This window comes from Gymnoscopelus braueri (assembly GCF_963280865.1).
Source record: "Gymnoscopelus braueri genome assembly, chromosome: 5".
NCBI classification, from domain to species: Eukaryota; Metazoa; Chordata; class Actinopteri; order Myctophiformes; family Myctophidae; genus Gymnoscopelus; species Gymnoscopelus braueri.
The window spans coordinates 41,949,774-41,971,210 of NC_137606.1; the positions used below are offsets into that span (position 1 = coordinate 41,949,774).

The window sequence follows — 21,437 nt, forward strand, 5'->3', positions numbered from 1 at the left end:
AAGCATCACCGTTGTGCGACGACATAACATATCGTTGCTGTCGGGGCATAAACCTCTCCAAATTCGAGCTATTGTTTTTTTCCCGTAAATTAGCACCCTACCTGATCATACTACAGCGTCAAACAAAAGTAACAAAAGTAGCAGATCTGCAAGCTCGAAACGTGGCGCGAGGCGACGTGTTTTGAGCTTGATGATCTGCTTCCTTTGCTGTTTTTGAATTTTAATCCTGAAAAGTAACAGGTGTGGACGTAGGAGGTTTCCACCCGACAGAGACGATATGCAGTATTTGTATTTGCAAGAACTTGTGTTTGTGTTTCTCCAGCATCGGTCATCTTTATTATCTGGACTACAAAGACCTTCAAGATGTCTAAATGCCAGTCGGTAAGTATTCTGTCATTTAGTCTTCAATCCCTCTGTCTCTCTCCATTCATCTGACCTTGCCATCCTTTCTCATCTGTGTGTGTGTGTGTGTGTGTGTGTATGTTTGTGCGTGTGCGCGTGTGTGCATGCGCGTGCGTGCGTGCGTGCACGCACACAAGATTGTATTTCTTTGTTTATGTTTGTGTGTTGCTGTGTAAGTGTGAGCGTTTGAGTGTGTAACATGAGTCAGCGTACATGTATGTCCATGTTCTGCTGGTCAGTCCTGTCAGCTGTTTGTCAAAATTCACACCAGCATCATCGTAGATGGATGGATAGATGGATGGATGGATGCATGGATGGATGTAATGGATAGGTACGTACTAGGTACAGTAGGTACATAGCTGTTGTGGATGGATGGATGGGCTGCCTGACCAGCTTGATGGATGGATGGCTGTCTGGCTCACACAATGACTAAGCCCCACCTCTCTTTCTGTCTCTGTCTCTTTTTGCCATCTCTCTCTCCTTCACTTTGTCTCTCTCTTATCTTTCGATTTCTGTCTGTCTGTCTGTCTCTCTCTCTCTCTCTCTCTCTCTCTGTGTGTCTCTCCCTGTGTCTATCGCTCTCTCTCTCTCTCTCTGTCTCTGTCTCTGTCTCTCTCTCTGTCTCTCTCTGTGTCTGTCTCTCTCTCTGTCTTCCTGTCTCTCTGTCTCTCTCTCAGGACTGGAGGGAACTCTGGATAGACGATGCCTTCTGGCGCTTCCTCTTCTCCACCATCCTGTTGGTCATCATGTTCCTATGGCGACCGTCAGCCAGTAACCAGAGGTGAGAGGAGGTCAGGGGGCGGAGCTCTGCAGGACTTGACCTTTCTACCATCACGTTTGGATCATTCCATTAACCTACATGAGCCAAGTCATGATTAAGTCGCTTATTGGTTCTCAATATCGGTTAATTACCCAGCCCTACGTTTTACAACTAATGATTGATATATTTATTGATTGATTGATTGATCATGGCAGGTATGCATTCAGCCCCTTGGTGGATGAAGAGAGTGAAGAAGAGGAGCAGGAGCCCATGATGAATGAAGCCTTCGGTTAGATCACCACTTTATAGCCAATGAGTTACAGTATAGTATAATGACTGTGTAAAAATTGACCAGTGGATTACTTAATTAACACTCTTGCAATTTAATGTTTTTTGTTTCGCATAGAGGTGAATATTTCATAGAATTGTACACTAACTACTAATAGTGTGATGGTATTTAATAATTAAGGACCTGAGTAGTAAAATTGATTAGTATGGGTCCATACTCGTAAGACAGTGGTTCTCAAAGTGGGGTCCACGGACCATCTGGGTTCCTTGAGGGGGGTTGAAATGGACCCTTAAGGGTCTATTGCATCAACCATTTACCATCTGACGTCTGAATTTTCTTCTTATGACCCATCCGGAAAAAAATCTTATTGATAAGACACCTTTCATACTCCATACTGCCAACCGAACTAAGGTGATACCCCTCCCCCTCCCCCGCTCAGTAATCTGATGGAATTAATCACAGCTGTGTAACTTGCTTGCAATTTTGGACATCTAGCGCAATTATTCTAATACCTGGATATCGGACCTTTGTCACGGAGGTATGGATGTGTTGTTGTTTCTTGACAGTTTGTATGCATGCATGGTCACTAGAGGGGGGCAGAGGTGTTTGTAAAAACCTTAGCCTTTTCTGCTGCTGACAGAATAGCCTGCTCTGAATGCAGAAATAAAATTAAATATCACGACCACCAGTTCTGAGACGCCCATAAAAAGTTCTTGACATCATTTTGTATTGACTAGCCGCCGAGCCGACCGATATATCTGAGTCATAGTGTCGGAGAGCTTTGTCAGTGGCTACTGGGAGGGTCCGCTGTCCCTCCCAGTAGCCAATTATAATATAGGAGGATAACCTACTTTCGTAAGAACAAAGTTCGGACGTCGGATGGTAGCATTTTAGCCCCCTTTACAGGACTGTAACAGAGTTATGGGGGTCCTTGAAATTAAAGTTTGAGAACCGTTGCTCGTGGATTTGACTGTACCTACTCAATCACTGACACACAGTGGTTACAATGCGTGTGTGTGTGTGTGTGTGTGTGTGTGTGTGTGTGTGTGTGTGTGTGTGTGTGTGTGTGTGTGTGTGTGTGTGTGTGTGTGTGTGTGTGTGTGTGTGTGTGTGTGTGTGTGTGTGTGTGTGTGTGTGTGTGTGTGTGTGTGTGTGTGTGTGTGTGTGTGTGTGTGTGTCTCTCTCCAGAGGGGATGAAGATGAGGGGGGGGACGAAGAATGAGACCAATGGAACTGCCAAGCCTAACAAAGTGGTGAGGAAAACAACCATCTGTCCATTGTGTCTTTTTATCTTTCATAGCGGCTGTGTTCTTGTTATTATCTGTTCTTTTTGTCTTCTGTATGACTGCTGTAAGTGCCATGGCAACAAAATTTCCCTGGTGGAATCAATGGTCTGTCTTATCTCTACCTGCCAACATTAGGGTACGGCCACGTATCGTTGCTGTCGGGCAGAAACCTCTTATCTCCATATTCTAACTTTTTGTGTTTTTTCATAAATCAACACGAAAGTATCAAAGTTCAAAACGCATCACGCCGCGTTTTGAGCTTGTAGATCTGCTACTTTTGCTGTTTTTGAATTTGAATCCTGAAAAGTAACAGCTTTGGACATATGAGGTTTCCACCCGACAGAGACGATATAATAAATAAAATGAAAAAAATGTAATCTGAAAAATTGAGCAGAGCGGGCTTCTTGAGCAAACGCGGTGACGAGCGACGCACATCAGCCAGGGTTGTTTCCGCCTGCATTGACATAGGGGAGCAACAGTTAATCGAACTAATCGATGTAATCAATTATATATTTTTTAATCTATAATTCAATCAAATCATTGATTAATAATGGATCCCTATTCTATAGTCATTGTAGGTATAAATAAAGTAAAGAAATGTTAAAAACGTTCAACATATATTGACAATAGCAGAACTACCAGCTTGTGAGGTTGTAGATCTGCCAGTTTCACTATTTTCGCAACGACATGATTGTTCTGCGACAGTTTTAAACATGTCTCACAATAAAATAATCTATAGTTGCTGCCCTACATTGGCAATGCATTACGCTTGACATGGGAGATTAATTAGAGAAATTATTACCAATCAAGACCAAAGTGGAAGAACGGGTTAAGAATAGGAAAATTCCCACAACAATCAAGAATTCAAGAAGCTTAATTTATACTCTTGACAAGTAAAATAAAATAGTAAAATACTAACTCGCGTAAAATAACTTATGTACAAGCTAGCAAAGTGGCGATGGGGTCGGCAAAAAAATAATCCCAGAAAATATGGGGTATCTGGTATAAAAAGGTTTGAGAACACCTGTTCTACAGAGTATTAATTAAGTTTTCTTCCACCCCAGTCCTCGGGGTTCCCTTGTTCTGTAGGGTTTGTAACAGGAAACTGTCCTTGTCATCCTACAGTCTCTCTCACGCTCTAATCAGGGATATATAAAAAACAGCTGTAATGCAGCTTTTTTAAGGATAACAAACCAGTATGACTAGAGCTACTGTTGTGCAGTACATAAAATGTATAGTAATAGTTTTCCTGTAAAAAAAAAAAAATCTGTAGGAACCAGGACTAGTAATAATATTACAAACGGATAATAAAATGATCTTGATCTATCAATGTCACTATCAAATAGTTGTTGTGAAGGTATTTGAAAAATAACTAAATGATGAAATGATTGGACCAAAATAATAAAATAATATTCCTATAGAGCAAATGGACCCTTACAGGTCTGTAACTCTTAAGAGTGTACACACATGGGGGAGTTATGGGGGTCCTTGAAATAAAATAAATAGAGGCAAATTGGGATGATTTGGTATTAAGTGTTTTCAAGGTAAGGCTACAGTATGATGACTAGTTTTAATCACAGTAATTAATCATTAATGGTTTGCCTGAGGTAGACCGGTTTGTTTGGAGACTATACTGGCTAATATTACAACCAAAAACAAACAAACAATGACAATACACCAGCAGGAACACTCAAATATGTGTCTTTTTGTTCTGCAGGATGAGGATTTAAAATGGGTCGAGGAGAACATCCCTTCATCCATGGCAGATGTGTAAGTCAACACCCTGACTCGACTCGTATGCTTGCTCTGCATGACTCGACTTTCTAGCAGCTGATCTCGTTGAATAACACGGTCCATAATAAAGAGAATGATGCTAGCACTCACGTTAGACTTAGTAAGACAGCAAGCAGGATTACGCTAACCCGTCTAACTTTAACATAAAGAAGTACCTGAAGCACAGCATGTGAGTGCTGCCATCTATCAATTTGAATTTCTTGGGAGTCGTGCACCGGCAGGTTTGTTGTATCGTTCATTTGTAATTGAAGTTGTGTTTGTATTGCTCCTAGTTTGAATAACACGGTCCTCGTTGTTATTTGATGTCGGTGTATTTGATACACTGACTGCATTTGATACACTGACTGCTCATAACCTCATAACAAGACGAGCTCTAAGCAGTAATCCACTCTTGGTGGGTGTCTTGTTTTGCAACTAACTATCCGCATTGATGGTTCAGTGCTTACCAAAATATCTGTATTGGTGGCTCATACAGTTAGCACAGGTGACATTTGTGCATTAAAATATCAACCTGGGTGGCTCATAAAGAGCACAAGTGAATTAACTTGCATGTTAAAGCTAATCTTCTCACTGTAATGTCTTATGGTCAATGTATGCTTTGCGCTACGCAAAGCATACATTGTGTTTGTCATGACATTTTAAAGTGTTGACAGACGCATTGATGATTAAAGTGGCGGAGGACCTTTGCAGACGCTGCCACGTGCCTGTGGAAAAATTAATGTTAACAGACGCTCATAAAATGTCACGTACTGTGATTGTTGGGAAGACGATGTACAGTAAGCTCCTTTCCCACATAGATGCGCAAGAAAGACTACATTCACTCACTTGTTTACATTTTGTGCAAGTAAGTTGTAGACAGTTTGAATGCTCAAAACTCAGAATGTATGATGTTGTTTAAAATTGACCTTTTAGTGTTTGAATGTTCCATAATCCATCGCATGTGCAATATCTGCACGATGCACTATCACTTTTCGACATAGTAACACGTACAATCTCCATTGTAACTCTTTGTTTCCTGGGATGTCCTTTTTCACAGACCCGCAGAACAAATGTGATGCTTTTGTTTCAACTCTATTTGGTGGTTATTCTCTTTTATAATTTGGACCCTCCCTTTAATTACAATATGCTCTGACCACTGTTTTTTATTCCCCACTATAATGCGTTGTAATGCATATTAAATGTATATAATACAGTATGATACGCAACAGAAAAAGGCTACAAAACATTTTGCCTGATAAAAAGCGGGTAGAAATTTTCATCAGCTATACATTTGGCTATTCCATTAGCCAAATGTATAGCGTCCATTTTCTGCGTCTTAACGCAGAAAATGGCTGATCTCAAGCTCACAACACGTCGCATTGTGATGCGTCGTGAGCTTGTAGATCGACCTTTTTCGGCGATGGAAAGATTGGCTACACAGCTTGATGGTACAGAATCTGTAACCTGTATGTGATGAAGTATACTGAATGTCATATACAATGGGTAAACGCATCAACCTTTTTCCCAGTAAATATATTTCCAATAACGCTATTCACATGATTTTTTTTTACCAGACATTGGTATTAACTCAAGAAATCCACACATGTAAAAACATTACAAGTCCACAAATAATTGTATGTGGTATAAAGTGGAATAGCACAGGAAAGAATTATTGAACACACCACGAAAAAGCAGTATACTGTACTTAGGCAAGGAAAGGCAAAGCACCATCTAATTTCTTTTAAGTAATTAGTATTTCTACCTCCTGTCTGTGCAAAAAAAAAACATTAGCTGGGTTAGTGCAAATTGATGGGCTATAAAAAGGTTGTTTTGTTACCAAGCAGTCACACAAAAAACTTTTCATGATGGATAAAAGCAAAGAGGTCTCAAGACATTCGCAACCGGATTGTTGCTCAGCATCAGAATGGAGCTTTGATGATTTAAAAAAAAATAGCAGATCTACAAGCTCATAGCACTCTGTACCGCGCTATGAGCTTATATAACTGCCATTTTTGAATAGCCAAAGTATAAATAATGGCTATAGCTAAAATCTAAAATGACACAAATGCGTTCCCGGATTGAATGGGTTAATGCAAACAACCTACTCCTCCAAACAGAGAGCGATGTGGCTCAGTATAGAAACTTTATATCGTTGCTGTCGGGCAGAAACCTCTTGTCTCCATATTTATTTAGTAAATTAATGCCCTACTTAATCATACTACAGCGTCACACAAAAGCATCAAAAGTAGCAGATATACAGTACAAGCTCGAAATGCGGCACGAAGCGACGCGCTTTGAGCTTGTAGATCTGCTATTTTTTTTATTTGAATCCTGAAAAGTAACAGTTTTGGATGTATGAGGTTTCCACCCGACAGAGACGATATTCTTGGCCCTATTCTTGGCCCTTTCTGCATACAATATTTGATTAAAATATTGTATGCAGAAAGGGCCAAGAGGTCCAGTTCCACCAACATCAGAAGGAACAGGTGACGTGGTCGTGGTACCCGTCTGATACTCCAGTAGGTGTGTACCTAATAAAATGGCCACCGAGTGTAATGTTGTTATCCAGATGTTAACAGTGTGTTGTCCTCTCTTCCACAGCGCCTTGCCTCCGTTACTGGACTCTGATGAGGTAAGGATGCCTTTACTGCTACCTTTACAACTCCACCGGGTTCTAGAACTGTGGTTATTAACTTGGGTCTTGGGGGCCCAGATTACACCTGGCTTTCTAATAATAATATAGGATAAATGGGTCCTTAGGGCCCCACTTTCATATTTACAGCTACATGCTTTGCTGGTGGACCTTTAGACACTCATTTCTATGGAAACTATATAAGCAACGCATTTTAAATATACTCTTCATGGATTGATTAATTCCTTTTCCGTGTTCGACACAGAAGCACAGTGTCTCTATGAATGGAAATGTCCATCCATACATTTATTTCTATGACTAGCTTTCATTCTAGTTGTCTAAACAGGGACAGCAGGTGAATGCTATCAACTAGATGTTTTTTTTTTCTTGATTGATTGAATACTTTATTAGTCAGAAATGTAAACAGCATGTGGTACAGTCAGACATTAAGGCTAAAAGGATAACACAAAGTCCTGGAGACTTGTTTCCATTGTGGTCCTGTGTATTCAATTCATCAACAAAGCAAGAGAAAAAAGCACATTATTTTTGTATTGTCAGTTGTCTTGCAGTATTATATATAGCATCACATACATGAACAATAGTTACATTGCATCAGTTAAAAGTTTATTTTGAAACCAAACCATTACACTGTGCTCTATGGATTCCCCCGGTTGCCACAGTGCGGTACTTCATGCCGCCTGGCCGGCACTATGCATGCACATTTTTGTACATTGTACTAGGCCAGTTGGTTATGCACAAAAATCTAATACAATTTCGTAATAAATGCATAATTCCAGATTTTTCCCTTTATGGGTATTCTTTTTATTTTAATTGATATATGGTTGATTGCATTTCTTGCAATATATCGAGTATCGCAGATATCGTGTAACGTGATATTATCGTTATCATGGGCCAAATATCGCAGCAGTCGTATCGTGAGCTACCAATATCGTCCCAACCATACCTAATAGAATGATTTTTTATTCATATATATATATATTTTTTGAAAGACTTTCTTTTTAGAAATGTTTCTATTTTTTTTATTCTATTTCTTTCTTTGTAAATTGTTTGAAAATCTTTTGAAATAATGATTCCAGAATTTCTACTTGGCCATATGCTCAGAATTGTACATCTGTGATGTACCAGTCATGCAACCGAGGTTATGCCCCCGTAGGAGCAACAAATAGAATTGTAGGACGCTTCCAGGGGCCCTCAGACATTCCATGTTTTATGGATTTCACTGTTTAATAAACAATGGGCATCCAGTGCAAATGTTGTCATGGGACATCAGAATACCAACAGTAGTACAGTACCAGTAAAGTACATGAGTATACACAAATCACATATAATGCAATTGGACATTATGGAACAACATTCAATCAGATATTAGACCATACATTGCAGTGCATCTGCAATGTATCTGTATGATGTGTGAAAATAATATGAACTATTCATACTCAACAGATGGACTAGTTCACCAGGATGGCAAAATGTTTAAATTTTTTATTGAGTTCAAAACCTGGTGCGATTCCTCCTCAGAACTGCCGAGGGCGCCAGACAGTCGTCTCTAAGCGTAATGTTACCATGGTTACATCACACTGTTGTTTATCCCCCTTGTTGTCATGGCGGGCAGAACAATGAGAAGTGTGTGTGTGTGCGTGCGTGTGCGAGGAAGGCATTTTGTTTTGGCTTCGATACAGACACAAATCTTAAAGTCACATCAGCCATTTATGAATTTCTCCTTGCGGCCACAATGCAACTGAATGCACTCCAGAAAATATGCAGGCAAATGGAGTATATTAGGGCTGCAACAGTTAGTCGAACTAATCGATTTATAATACCGATAATCAATACTTTAATGTAATAATTGATCCTTGTTTTGTCAGTATGGGGCGAAAAGCTTATAAAAAAAGAGAAGAAAAATCCCAAATAGTTAAAACAGCCGATCTACCATATGTGAGCTTGTAAATCGGCTATTTTAACTGTTTTTGCATGACACCGCAGAGACAAAAATAAAGTAATGCCTAAGTGGTTAATCAGTATGTTGATTTTTAAAAGAATAATATTTAAAAAATTTAAAGGATTAATTATTATTTGATTTATTGTAAAAGTAAAGAATACAATAATTGCTTAGAAAATTTATAGTTGCAGCCCTAGGGCAAATATTATACTTCTATATCAACCGATATTATACAATAGCAAATGTATAACATGAGAAAATCTAAAAGCATGTAAGAGATCATTATTCCTATTTAAGGTATGCTATAAAATATGAAATACATGATACAGGGTCATAATAAGTAAATGAATAGCATTGATCTAGTCATAGTGAGAGACTGTTTATTCCCCACACATTTGAATTGGTATTACCGTCTAGTGCACATACAGAATCAATACAAAGGCGAGTGGAGTACTCCTTTTTGTGGGAGGTAAAAATGTGCCAGTATGCATCGATGTGCTCTGGTGAACAGGCACTCAGACAAACGTATTGAGTTTCATTCAAAGGATTCTAAAATGTCCTTTTTCATAAGAAGACAAGATGTCTTATGATGCCTACACACTGGCAGCTACAAAGCTGCAGGCTACCATTTTCAATGGAAGCCAGCGGCATGAATACACAAACAGACGGCTGACACTTAGCTTTTGATGCTGGCTACAAAGCTACGGAATAAAGTTAAGCTGACTTCAACTTTTTGTGTCTTCAAAGCTACAAAAAGTGTTGTTTCACCATTTCCACTCACCTTCCTTCTCCACACGATTCCTATCTGTAATGGGTGGGTGGGTGGGCGACAGCTTTGCTGGGTTGCTTTGTAAGTTTTGTATCTTTTGTCGCTGCCAGTGTGAACGAAGCATGATAACGGCGTGGCTTCACTGTGAATATCTGATGTCATGCTGTTCTGAACATCTATTTGGGATTATTATATATCGTTACTGTCGGGCAGAAACCTCTTATCTCCATATTCTAGCTTTTTTAGTTTTTTTTGTAAATTAACGCCCTACTTGATCATACTACAGCATCACACAAAAGCATTGAAAGCAGCAGATCTGCAAGCTTGAAACGCGTTTTGAGCCTGTCTATCTGCTGCTATTGCTGTTTTTGACATGTCTTAGACATATGAGGTTTCCACCCGATAGAGACAATATTCTTTTTTTTAACACATCAGGTGCCAGCATTTTTTCATAACAACTTACGTTGGGTGCCAGCATTCTCCCCATTGACTGCGCTTTGCTGTGTAAAGCTCTAGACTCCATGAGGAGCAAATCCATGTAAAAAAAAACATCCATTCATGTTGCGCGATGACCCTGGCTACAGCCTGGAACGATAACATTTCACTCGCGAGTTACAATGGGGGGGGATCGCGCATCGCGCATGACCGGTTTTCCCCACCGGAAACAGATTCGGAGATATAGGTGTTTTAAAGAAGGAAATAGACAGGAAGTGGATGGGAGCCATGTTTTTGTTTCCGGTGATCTATATGGCCTATCCTTCTCAAGATCACAATGGGTACTCCCAGAGCTGCTCTAGCCCCGCCCGTGTGGAGAAAAACGAAAAAAACAAAAAGACATATTTCACGGTCTGGACCGTGTTCGGCACCGGACCGCTACTCTGCGCAAACACGGTTCAGACCGTGTTTGGCACCCGATGTGTTAACTATAGAATGACATGGATGTGTCTTAACGTCTCATTGTCAATGTGGAAGGCGGCCTGCCGATATCTACCTTTTTCTTTTTTCTTTTTAGAGAGGGAGAGAAAGATGGAAAGGGCTTTTAACCTGCACGTTGTTGCCTCTGTTCACAGGAAACCATGACAACCAAGTTTGAGATGTCCAAGATGGAGTAGAGAGACGGAGAGACCAGGAGACTGAGAGAGAATGTATGTTTTACACAAACAAAATGATGGACAGAGATGGACAAAATGAAAGGGAAGAATGGCAAAGGATTACTGGATGGATGGGTGGATGGGTGGATGGAATAAAAGAATCAGCCAATAAATGGATGGATGTTGGCCGGAGAGACGTGTGGATAAAGGGGCGGATGAATAGGTGGAGCCAGTGGCAGCTGAAGAGACTGATGGATGGTTCCTCAGATGGACGGTTGATGGATGGACGGACAGACGAGGGCGATGCAGGAAAAGAGTGTTTGTTTTACAAGATGACAATGTCAGTGTCTTTGGAAAGAAAAAGAATAATAATCGTTTTTTGTCCCTAACCCAGCGGTTCCCAATCTTTTCTGGATCAGGGCCCACTTGAAAATCTCGAAAGCGTTTGCGTCTGACCAGTTAAAGGAACACTTTACCCATTTTCAACCTATCTTCATATAATCGGTCCTCATTAAAGCTCATTATAATAAGGTACCATTTTTGTCTATTCACTCTCAGAGGAGGGCTGTGGACAGTTCAGAAATCTGCCTACCAGTGACATCATCGATGGGGAATCCAAGCTAATTGTTGGCTGTTTCTATTCCTGTAAAGTTGGCGTGCTATAATGGAAGCCATTATTGTTCTTGCGTTATTCAAAAATCTAAATGAGAAATATTGTTGTAAAAAAAAAAACTGCGTAATGATGATGAAGTCACTGGTAGGCAGGTTTCTGAAGTGTCCACAGCCGCCCTCTGAGACACAGACCAGGTAGATTTTATTTTACCATATTATAATGAGAATTAGTTAGAAGAACTTAGGACCAATTATATGAAGTTGAAAATGGGTGACGTCGTCCTTTTAAGTGGTCAGATGGGTGGGTGCCATGTGCATTTTCAGAGCATGTTAATTTTAATGATCAATCAATCGATTGTGTTCCGGCTTGGATCAATGGAACTAATGTACTAAGTTCCAATTTATCTGTATCCCAAAGATTTTTTTTCCTCACGGTTTTAAAGAAAAGATTATAATTGTACTTTTTTTAAATACTAATGTTATATTATCATTCAAATCGGAGTGTTTTGCCAATTATTTGGGGGCCCACTTAGAATATCCTCACGGCCCACCAGTGGGCCCCGGCCCACAGGTTGAGAATCGCTGCCCTAGCCTTATGCGCTTCGTAATCCATGCCCGTTAACACAGTATTTTTGACAGATCCGGTCTTTCGTCCATAAATGTGTTCTCTGCCTGTTGGCTGGTTTCAAACACGTTAAAAGATGCGATTTGAATACGACTCTGCGTGGGACATTTTATACCTGTATTACTAGAGGACAGCCATTCCTACTGCTGTTGGTTAAACAAACAACCACCTTGTACCTAGTCTCGCGTAGCAGCCAGACAACTATTATATTCCACAATCTCCGAATGCTATGCTAGAGTCTGGAACTACACCTCCCGGAAGCCATTTGTCATTTCCGTTCACGAAAACATATTATATATTTCCATTTCTGAAGCACCAAGCTATATAGGTTTTGATTATTTTTGATTTATGGTAGGGAAAGAAATCGACGGAAAAACGGAAGCAGGGAGGAGGCGGGCACCACCAAGGGTTAATCCGGCCCTGCTCCAGACTGTATGGCGGAAGCATTTGTAAATTGTGGGAGGCAACAGTCTGGATCGTGAAGCTACCGTGTACCTGCAGTTTAGAGATTTTGTTTTGTTTACCAGAGTTGATATTTGACATTAAAGGGCTCTTTTTGACTACAAAGGGTTAACCCAGAACCTTCCAGAACCTGTGAAGTTCTGTGAAGTTTTGTTTTGTTTTGTTGACGTTTCCTTTATAATCAGAACCACCCCTGAAGTAGTTGCAGATCTACTTTTTTAGGATTCGTCACTTGTCGGGGTGAGAACCTCATGTCCAAAACTGTTGCTTTTCTGGATTCAAATTCAAAAGCATCAAAAGTAGCAGATCTACAAGCTCGGAACGCATCGCTTTCGCACCGCGTTTTGAGCTTGTAGATCTTCTACTTGTGATGCTTTTGTGTGACGCTGTAGTATGATCAAATAAGGTATTCATTTTCGAAAAAACACAAAAAGTTAAAATATGCAGATAAGAAGTTTCTGCCCGACAGCAACGGGGAAAAAGGGGTGAAAACATTTGCGGGGTTATAGTACCACCTCCTGAGCAAGGCCCGAATCAAGTACCGAGAACCTTATCTGAAACCTGGAAACAATTACACAACCCGTGAAATGGTTTGCCTAGTTCTGTGGTTCTCAACCTTTTGTGGATCAGGGCCCACTTAAACGTCTTGAAAGCATTTGCGGCCCCAGGGGTTGCGGCCCTCTTTCAGCTGCCCTGTTAAGGGGTCAGAGGGGTGGGTGGACCGCGTGCATTTTCAGAGGATGTTTGTTTTGATGATCAATCAATCAATAAATGTTCTGGCTTAGATCAGTGGAACTGACATAGTATTACTTTAAATTATTATTCATTGTTATCACAATGAGAACTTTTTTTGAATATTGTTATTATCAATACAATCTTTAGTGTTTTGCCCACAGGTTGAGAACCACTGGCTTAGTTTTTTGTAGTGGAAAAAGAGCCAAAGGAGATAATGAGCCATTTTTATTTGTCTCCGTTTTATTGACTTCATGTCGTTTAGTCAAAGTCCCCGCCTCCCAGTGCAGAACTATGTGTCGGATCAATTTCGTGCCGTTTTAATATACTGGGTCATGAGGATAAAATCCTGAGTGTTAATATAACTCTGGAGACGTTGAACTCTGCACATGGAACCAAATGGACCCGTAGGGTTTTACAGTGTGGCCCCGATAACCTGGGGATGCAACCAACCGACTGGGTCCTTATTAGGGCTGGGCAAGATATTGAATTGATATCAATATCTTTGATATGAGACTTGATATAGTCTGGGATTTTGGATATTGTGATATGGTGTAAGTGTTGTCTTTTCCTTAAGCCTAGTTTTATACTTTTGTAAATTGTCAAAATTTGACTCTGCGGCTATATTTTTGCTACATTTGAAAAATTAAACATATATTGATATTACTGTATAGTCACAATACAGTACAATATTGGAGGTAGAAAGCTTCAAAACCAGGCTAAAGCAGGTCCAGTGCATCACAGGAACAGGGTGGCAGCAGTAAAGAATGAAGGCACTGGAGCAACTCGGACAGATTTAAGCCTTTTATTAAGGCGCAAGTAGATAGAATGATAACGTTTGGGTGTCAGTGGTACATCTTCATCAGGTCATGGCCAATGACCTGAAGAAGATGTACCTCTGACATCGTACTTGCACCAAACCACTTAAGCCCTCTATTCTTGGTCAAAACAAACCTGAGTTACTGTACAACTGTCCTTGGAACCGCTTTTTTCCATCTACACCAAATCTCTTCACCAAAAATAGCCGATATACAAGCTAACAACATGGCACGATGCATTGTGAACTTGTAGATCGGCTATTTTTGGTGAATGTTCCCCTCAGAATAGGCATGCAAGAGTTTTTATTTTTAATAAAAGGCTTAAATTTGTCCGAGTTGCTCCAGTGCCTTTGTACAATATTGGAGGTATTTGGTCAAAAATATTGTGATGTGTGATTTTGCCCATATCGTCCAGCCCTAGCGCTTATATAATTATTATTGTTGAACTCTTGGAAACTTTAAAAACCGAGGTGTACTCCCAAGCTTAAGTGTCACCGCAGGCGTGATTTGAGTTCACAAAACTATAAAAAACAGTAATATGTGCGACACATCCAAACTGCGTGCCTTTAGGAGTCGAGCACAATCACACGGTTTCTGAGAATCACACACACACACAGGAAATGTGCGCTAAAGACAGATAAGCACATAAGTAGATGCAGTGCAAACATTCCATGTCTATACACTGTGTGTTCTCTTCCAACATGGCATGCTGTCCACCCAGACATGCTGTACATGCACTGTACATCCAATTTCACGTTTGCTTACTCACTCGATTCCCCTGGCCCTTATACGCTTGAGCGCACGCACACACATACAGTATACAGTATATGTCCACTCAGCTCCCTACACACTCGCACATAAACATTACCTCTGTCCGCAGCACATTGTTATTGTGTTTTCTATGAAAGCGCCCATTAGCTCTGTCTGACTGCCGCGTGTAGCCCAAAGCCAGCTGTGTGTGTGTGTGTGTGTGTGTGTGTGTTTGAGAGGATGCTTACATGGCTGGTTGTGTGACTGTACTTGTTTGTTTGGTTATATATATCTGTGTCACCTTTTGTGTACTTAATTGCAGGCTTGTGTGCGAGAGAGCTTTTTTTGTATATGTGTGTATGTGACAGTGTTTGTTTCTTTTCAAGCATGTTTATCAGTGTACCTTTTTGTAAGTGTGTGTGTGTGTGTGTGAGAGTGTGTAGCCGGCAGCACAACTAGCCTGTTTTAAGTGTTGACAGTGGCTTCAAGGCTTGTCCAACGGCGCTAAGTGTCCCATACATCATCCCAAATAGTCTTACAGCCAATCAGCCGGAAGCAACAGGCTACAGACACCATGCTGTCCAACTCCATGACTGTGGCTGGGCCTCCACAGACCAGACACAATAAAACACCATTACTGCTGGGCCGGTAGAGCAAATAGGTCTTTTTCTGCTTTGTTTTGTCATTTTATGGGCAAGGTTTAACACAGTTGATTCTCGACCTCTTCTTGGATCAGGGTCCACACTTGAAAATGTTTTTTTTTTAAAGCGTTGGTGGCCCACCCATCTGACCACTCGACACTATGCAGCCGTGCATTTTCAGAGTTTATTTTAACTCATTAAAACCAGGAAAGCATCTGTGTCATTTTAGATTTTTGCGTTGGCTGGTCAAATATAGCAGATGTACAAGTTCACAGCGCGTTTCTTGAAAGAATTGTCTTGAAATTGTGAGAACTACTGATTTAGAAGGCAGTTGTAGAATCGGCCTCGGGTCTTAATGGGTTCATAATGAATTGGTTTTGTTCCGGTGTAACCAACATAGTATAATTGAAGTTGCTATTTATTGGTATCACATTGAAAACTAAAATTTTCAAGGTTCTAATGTTCTAATCTACATTATTTGTTTCAATATTAGATAAGTATATTATTGTTTCGCCAATTATTCGGGGCCCCACTTGCAATACCCTTGCACCCACCAGCGGGCCCCGGCCAGGAGGTTGAGAATCACTGTTTTAACACACTGCCCAGTGGAGAAGCCTGATCGATTACAGACCCCAAAAAAGGGCTCACCCCAACTCACCCCTGATTTATACATGGTTGGGTGCAGTGTTGCACACCAAAAATAGCAGATCTACAAGCTCACAACCCGTTGTGAGCTTGTAGATCTGCTATTTTTGTGAGCCTGTAGAGCTGCTATTTTGTAGATCTTCTATTTTATAAATCAGGCCTAAGTTTCACAATATTCAGGCTATGGGCTGTATTCTCTGAGAAAGCATTTTAATAGCATATTGCTCTGTTTTTTGTTTTGTTTTAATGCATTTTGTATTTTTGTGATGTGAACAGTTTGATTCCAAAATGCAACAAGATACGCAATTTGTATAATAATGTCCAAGAACTGTTCACCTGAAGTTTACATTTTAAGGGACAAAACATCATTCGTCATTAGTATCACGTTTTGTGACAAATATTGGTTTGTGAAGGGGAACGTGTAATGTTTTTTTCCCCAACGGGTGAATATCTCTATTTGGAACCAAACTCTTCATATCCATATATCTGTTTATTGCATCTTTTGTTTTGTTTCAATCAGCCTTTAGCGATATTTAAAGTCTGTCAAAACAACCAAAACTCATCGACTGTGGCTTGAAGATGCCACTGGAATTCACAGCTTCACGTCACTGCGTTTTGGTTTGTCATTTGTCACAAAGGCTGTAATGACGTAAATTATTGTGTGTCATTTGGTTTGTACAGAAATGAACAGTTGATAATAAAACATATAAATACTATCTTGGACATTGATGTCTGTCTTGATGTTGTCATGATTGTTAGGGTGTGAACAACAGTGGTGGAACGCAACGAATTACATTTACTCAAGTACTGTACCGCAACTCACTTAAGTTTAGGTAGTTTTAAGTATTTCCAAATTTCAATACTTTTACTTCTACTCCACTACATCTCTGAGGCAAATATTGTACTCCACTACAATTTGAAAACTTTAGTTAATATTTACTTAGTAGATTTGGATTATTATTACAAAATATACATTAACCACTTCAGCCCTATTGAAACTTTGGCTATTTGAAAATAGCCGATCTACAAGCTCACAACATCGTGACGCGTTGTGAGCTTGTAGGTCGGCTATTTTCAAAGGATTTTAATAATATGATACCTTGTGAAACATTCTGCATAATGAGTACTTTTACTTTTGGTACTTTATAAGTATGAGTTGATGCCAATACTTTTGTACTTTTACTCAAGTACATTTTTAATACTAGACTTCTACTTGTACTTGAGTATTACTATATTGCATTATTGATACTTTTACTTAGGCTACATAAAAAATGTGAGTACTTCCACCACTGCAAACCATGATGCCACTTGTTTTTCATCCCAGCTGAAAAATACTTGATATGCCATGATACTGGCATGATACTGACATGATACTGGCTTGATACTGACCATGATACTGGCATGATACTGACCATGATACTGACCATGATATTGATATGATACTGACCATGATACTGACCATGATATTGATATGATACTGACCATGAAACTGACATCTTCTGCTGTATTTTTTCTTCCTTGCCATTCTGTTAATAATGAATTCTGCAACTTGCCTTTTTGACCATGTAGAGACTGGGACCAGGACCACATAATATACAATACCTCCTGGTCTGGGCTCAGCTGTCTTTCTCTCCTGTCTCCCTCTCATTTTGTCTACTGCTTGTCTTAGTAAAGAGACAGACAGTAGAAAGACACAGTCGTAAAAAACGTTGTATTCTTCTTATGTTTTTGGAAAGTGATGGAAGAAGTACTCACATGTTTTACTTAAGTAAAAGTATCAATACTCCAGTGTAGATATACTCTGTTACAAGTAGAAGTCCCGTATTCAAAATTTACTTGAGTAAAAGTACAAAAGTATCGGCATCAAAAGTACCAAAAGTAAAAGTACTTATTTTAATCTTTTGAAAATAGCCGATCTACAAGCTCACTCTGCTTACTGTATGATTTTAATAATAATCAATCAATCAAATCAAAAGTAACTAGTAACTAAAGCTTTCAAATAATTTTAGTGGAGTAAAAGTATAATATTTGCCTCGTGGCAAATATTATACTTTTAGTGGAGTAGAAGTAAAAGTACAGAAAATTGGAAATACTTCAGTAAAGTTAAAATACTTCAACATTGTGCTTAAGTACTTGAGTAAAAGTACTTAGTTACATTACACCACTGCCCCAAGACACCCTGAGTGGCTGCCCTTCAGTTTGAGAAGCACACAGGGACGGCAACACATGGTGTGCCGTCTGAAGATAATTCCCTACTGTCGGTTTGAAATGGGCAGCATACTGACATCTCCCTGCCAGGGCCAAATCTCTGGGATTATGTTATTACTGCAGTAATGCCAGCATACAGATATAACTGTACAACACACACGCACACACACACACACACACGCACGCACGCACGCACGCAGCAAGCACGCACGCACGCACACGCACGCACGCACGCACGCACGCACGCACGCACGCACGCACGCACGCACGCACGCACGCACGCACGCACGCACGCACGCACGCACGCGCACACACACACACGCACGCACACGCACACGCACACGCACACGCACACACACACACAATATGGAGGCTTTGCATTTTAAAACACAGCGATACCATACTAAGCAGGTGGATAATATTTAATATGTATGGGATAGAAAGCCCAAAACACAAGCAGTACAAACCCAGCTACACAGATGCTGTGTGGTTTACAAAACTAACTTTATAATATATATATGTAATATATATATATATATATATATATATATATATATATATATATATATATATATATATAATATAGTAATAAAATAGACAGTAAGCATATTGAACTCAGACACTGAAACCTGTATTGAACACGGTACATGGTCTTAAACATAGTGTTGCTGTCGGGCAGAAACCTTTTATCTCTATATTTAAAAATGTTATGTTTTTTCGTAAATTAATGTCCTACTTTGTCATACTACAATGTCATACAAAAGTAGCAAAAATAGCTGATCTACAAGCTCAAAATACGTCGCGTCTTGAGCTTGGACATCTGCTATTTCTGCTATTTTTTAATTTGAATCCTGAAAATGTACAGTTTTGGACTGCAACGATATATAAATACTCAGAGCAGACAGATTGAACGGTGTGGATTACTCTACTGTATCGAGGCATGACACTACATAGTAAATCCATACGATTGTCATAGCCTCAGATTATACAAATGGCTGATTTACTGTAAGACATAATGTGGATTATCACAGTGTAGACGAGACAGACAGGCAGGAGCTGCTAAGTGCATTTGAAGATTGAAACATATGGGGTCATCGAAAGACAAATGGCTGCAACGGAGTTAAGGGGGGGTGGGGGTTTTGCCGGGATTATAAAGACTGACAGGAGATAATAGTTAACAGTACATATGCGTGTTGGATTGACACAATGGGGTTCAAAGTTAGCGGCCATCCACAGTAACCTAGGAAGCAGGCTACAACTTAGCAGGTTTAGTCTCAAGGACACATTGACATGGCAGGGACTGAACATGGGAACTTAACCACTGCAGCCACATCTACGAATAGTGAATAGCTATTTCAGATATTTTTTAAGTTTTGAAAACCGTTGTAGTACAAAAGACTGATCGATTTGAACAAATTATGATCGATTTGTATTTTAATGTAGTATTTGTAGTAATGTAGTATTTTAATGTATTATTATTATTATAATGTACAGGGCTTGGAGCGCCAAGGGCGTATGTGAATTCTTTGGCGAATAATACTTTTATATATCATTTCTATGAGCTCTATCAGATATTTTGAAAATAATATATTTTTTAAATAATGGCTGAAAACCATGAATTGAGTAGGCTATAGAGCACCCAAGGCGTAAGTGCATTGAATTTTGGATTGCATAAGGCGTAAGTGCAGTTCAAGTGCATTTACACCTTAAGTGCACTGAACAATTCATACAAGATGATGCAGTTAAGGTTCAAAGAGCTTTCATGTCAGGCTTAGTTCATAACTGAACAAGTAAAGAAAAATGTACAACATCTTTTCTTTTAGACAAACGTGTCCAAAACAACAAGACAGAAATTGCCTTATTGAGATAGGCGGTAGGAAAGCAGAGAGGGAGACAGTGTAGGAGACACAGACAGTAGGAAAGCTGAGAGGGGAGACAGTGCAGGGCAGACCGGCAGTAGAAATTATGAGAGGGGAGACAGTGTAGGGGAGACAGGCAGTAGAAATTATGAGAGGGAGACATTATAGGAGAGACAGGCAGTAGAAATTATGAGAGGGGAGACAGTGTAAGAGAGACAGGCAGTAGAAATTATGAGAGGGAGACAGTGTAGGGGAGACAGGCAGTAGAAATTATGAGAGGGAGACAGTGTAGGAGAGACAGGCAGTAGAAATTATGAGAGGGGAGACAGTGCAGTAGAAATTATGAGAGGGAGACAGTGTAGGAGAGACGGGCTGTAGGAAAGCTCAAGGACAGGAGGGTAGACAGTGTAGGAGAGACAGGCACAGTGTAGGAGAGACAGGCAGTAGAAATACTGAGAGGGAGACAGTGTATGAAAGCTGAGGGGCTGGGGTTGATGTTCTGGAAATGATCATTTTAACCACGTCATGAGTTATCCTGTCAATCATATAGATGAACAGTGGCAGTGAATTATGTTCAGTATTAAGTGCATTTAATACCTGGAATCTGTATTTGTAGGACACTGGGGGTGTCATCTCATCAGTAACAATCGTAAGAAATAAAGTTGCTAGCTAACTATGCTATTAAAACAAGCTCTACAACTGTAACAAAACATGTCATTGTGTAATAGCAGTACAAATGTTGTCACTTTTCTCCAAATGATCATGTTTCATCAGAATTTAGAACCCAGCTCCTGATTGGTTAACTCTCATGTCTCATGCTCTTGTGGTTGCCCACCGCTTGAAACAGTATTGGTTTCCATGACAACATCCTTCCATAATTCCATGTAGAAATGAGAAATTCCATCTTTATCAGAGCAGATTAGTGTGGACACTGCTGGCGTTACCCTTTACTGTATGTCCAGTCAACATCTCACAGCCATTCAATTATATTATTATCGTTGCTGTGGGGCAGAAACCTCTTATCTCCATATTAAAAATTTTGCGTTTTTTGTAAATTAACGCCCTACTTGATCATACAACAGCATCACACAAAAGTAGCAGATCTGCGAAGCGACACGTTTTG

General features: G+C 39.9%; 1 protein-coding gene across 1 annotated transcript in view; it reads left to right on the forward strand.

Annotated features, from left to right (window-relative positions):
• LOC308085909 (transmembrane protein 87A) overlaps nucleotides 1-16,970 on the forward strand; it is a 38,725-nt gene extending 21,755 nt beyond the window's left edge. The window contains exons 15-21 of the mRNA XM_080429225.1: nucleotides 323-381; nucleotides 1,080-1,183; nucleotides 1,378-1,451; nucleotides 2,640-2,704; nucleotides 4,455-4,507; nucleotides 7,112-7,142; nucleotides 10,942-16,970. Coding sequence (XP_080285351.1) covers nucleotides 323-381; nucleotides 1,080-1,183; nucleotides 1,378-1,451; nucleotides 2,640-2,704; nucleotides 4,455-4,507; nucleotides 7,112-7,142; nucleotides 10,942-10,983 — 428 coding nt within the window. The 3' untranslated portion in view covers nucleotides 10,984-16,970. The remainder of the gene's footprint in view (nucleotides 1-322; nucleotides 382-1,079; nucleotides 1,184-1,377; nucleotides 1,452-2,639; nucleotides 2,705-4,454; nucleotides 4,508-7,111; nucleotides 7,143-10,941) is intronic.
• The last annotated feature ends 4,467 nt before the right edge of the window (nucleotides 16,971-21,437 follow it).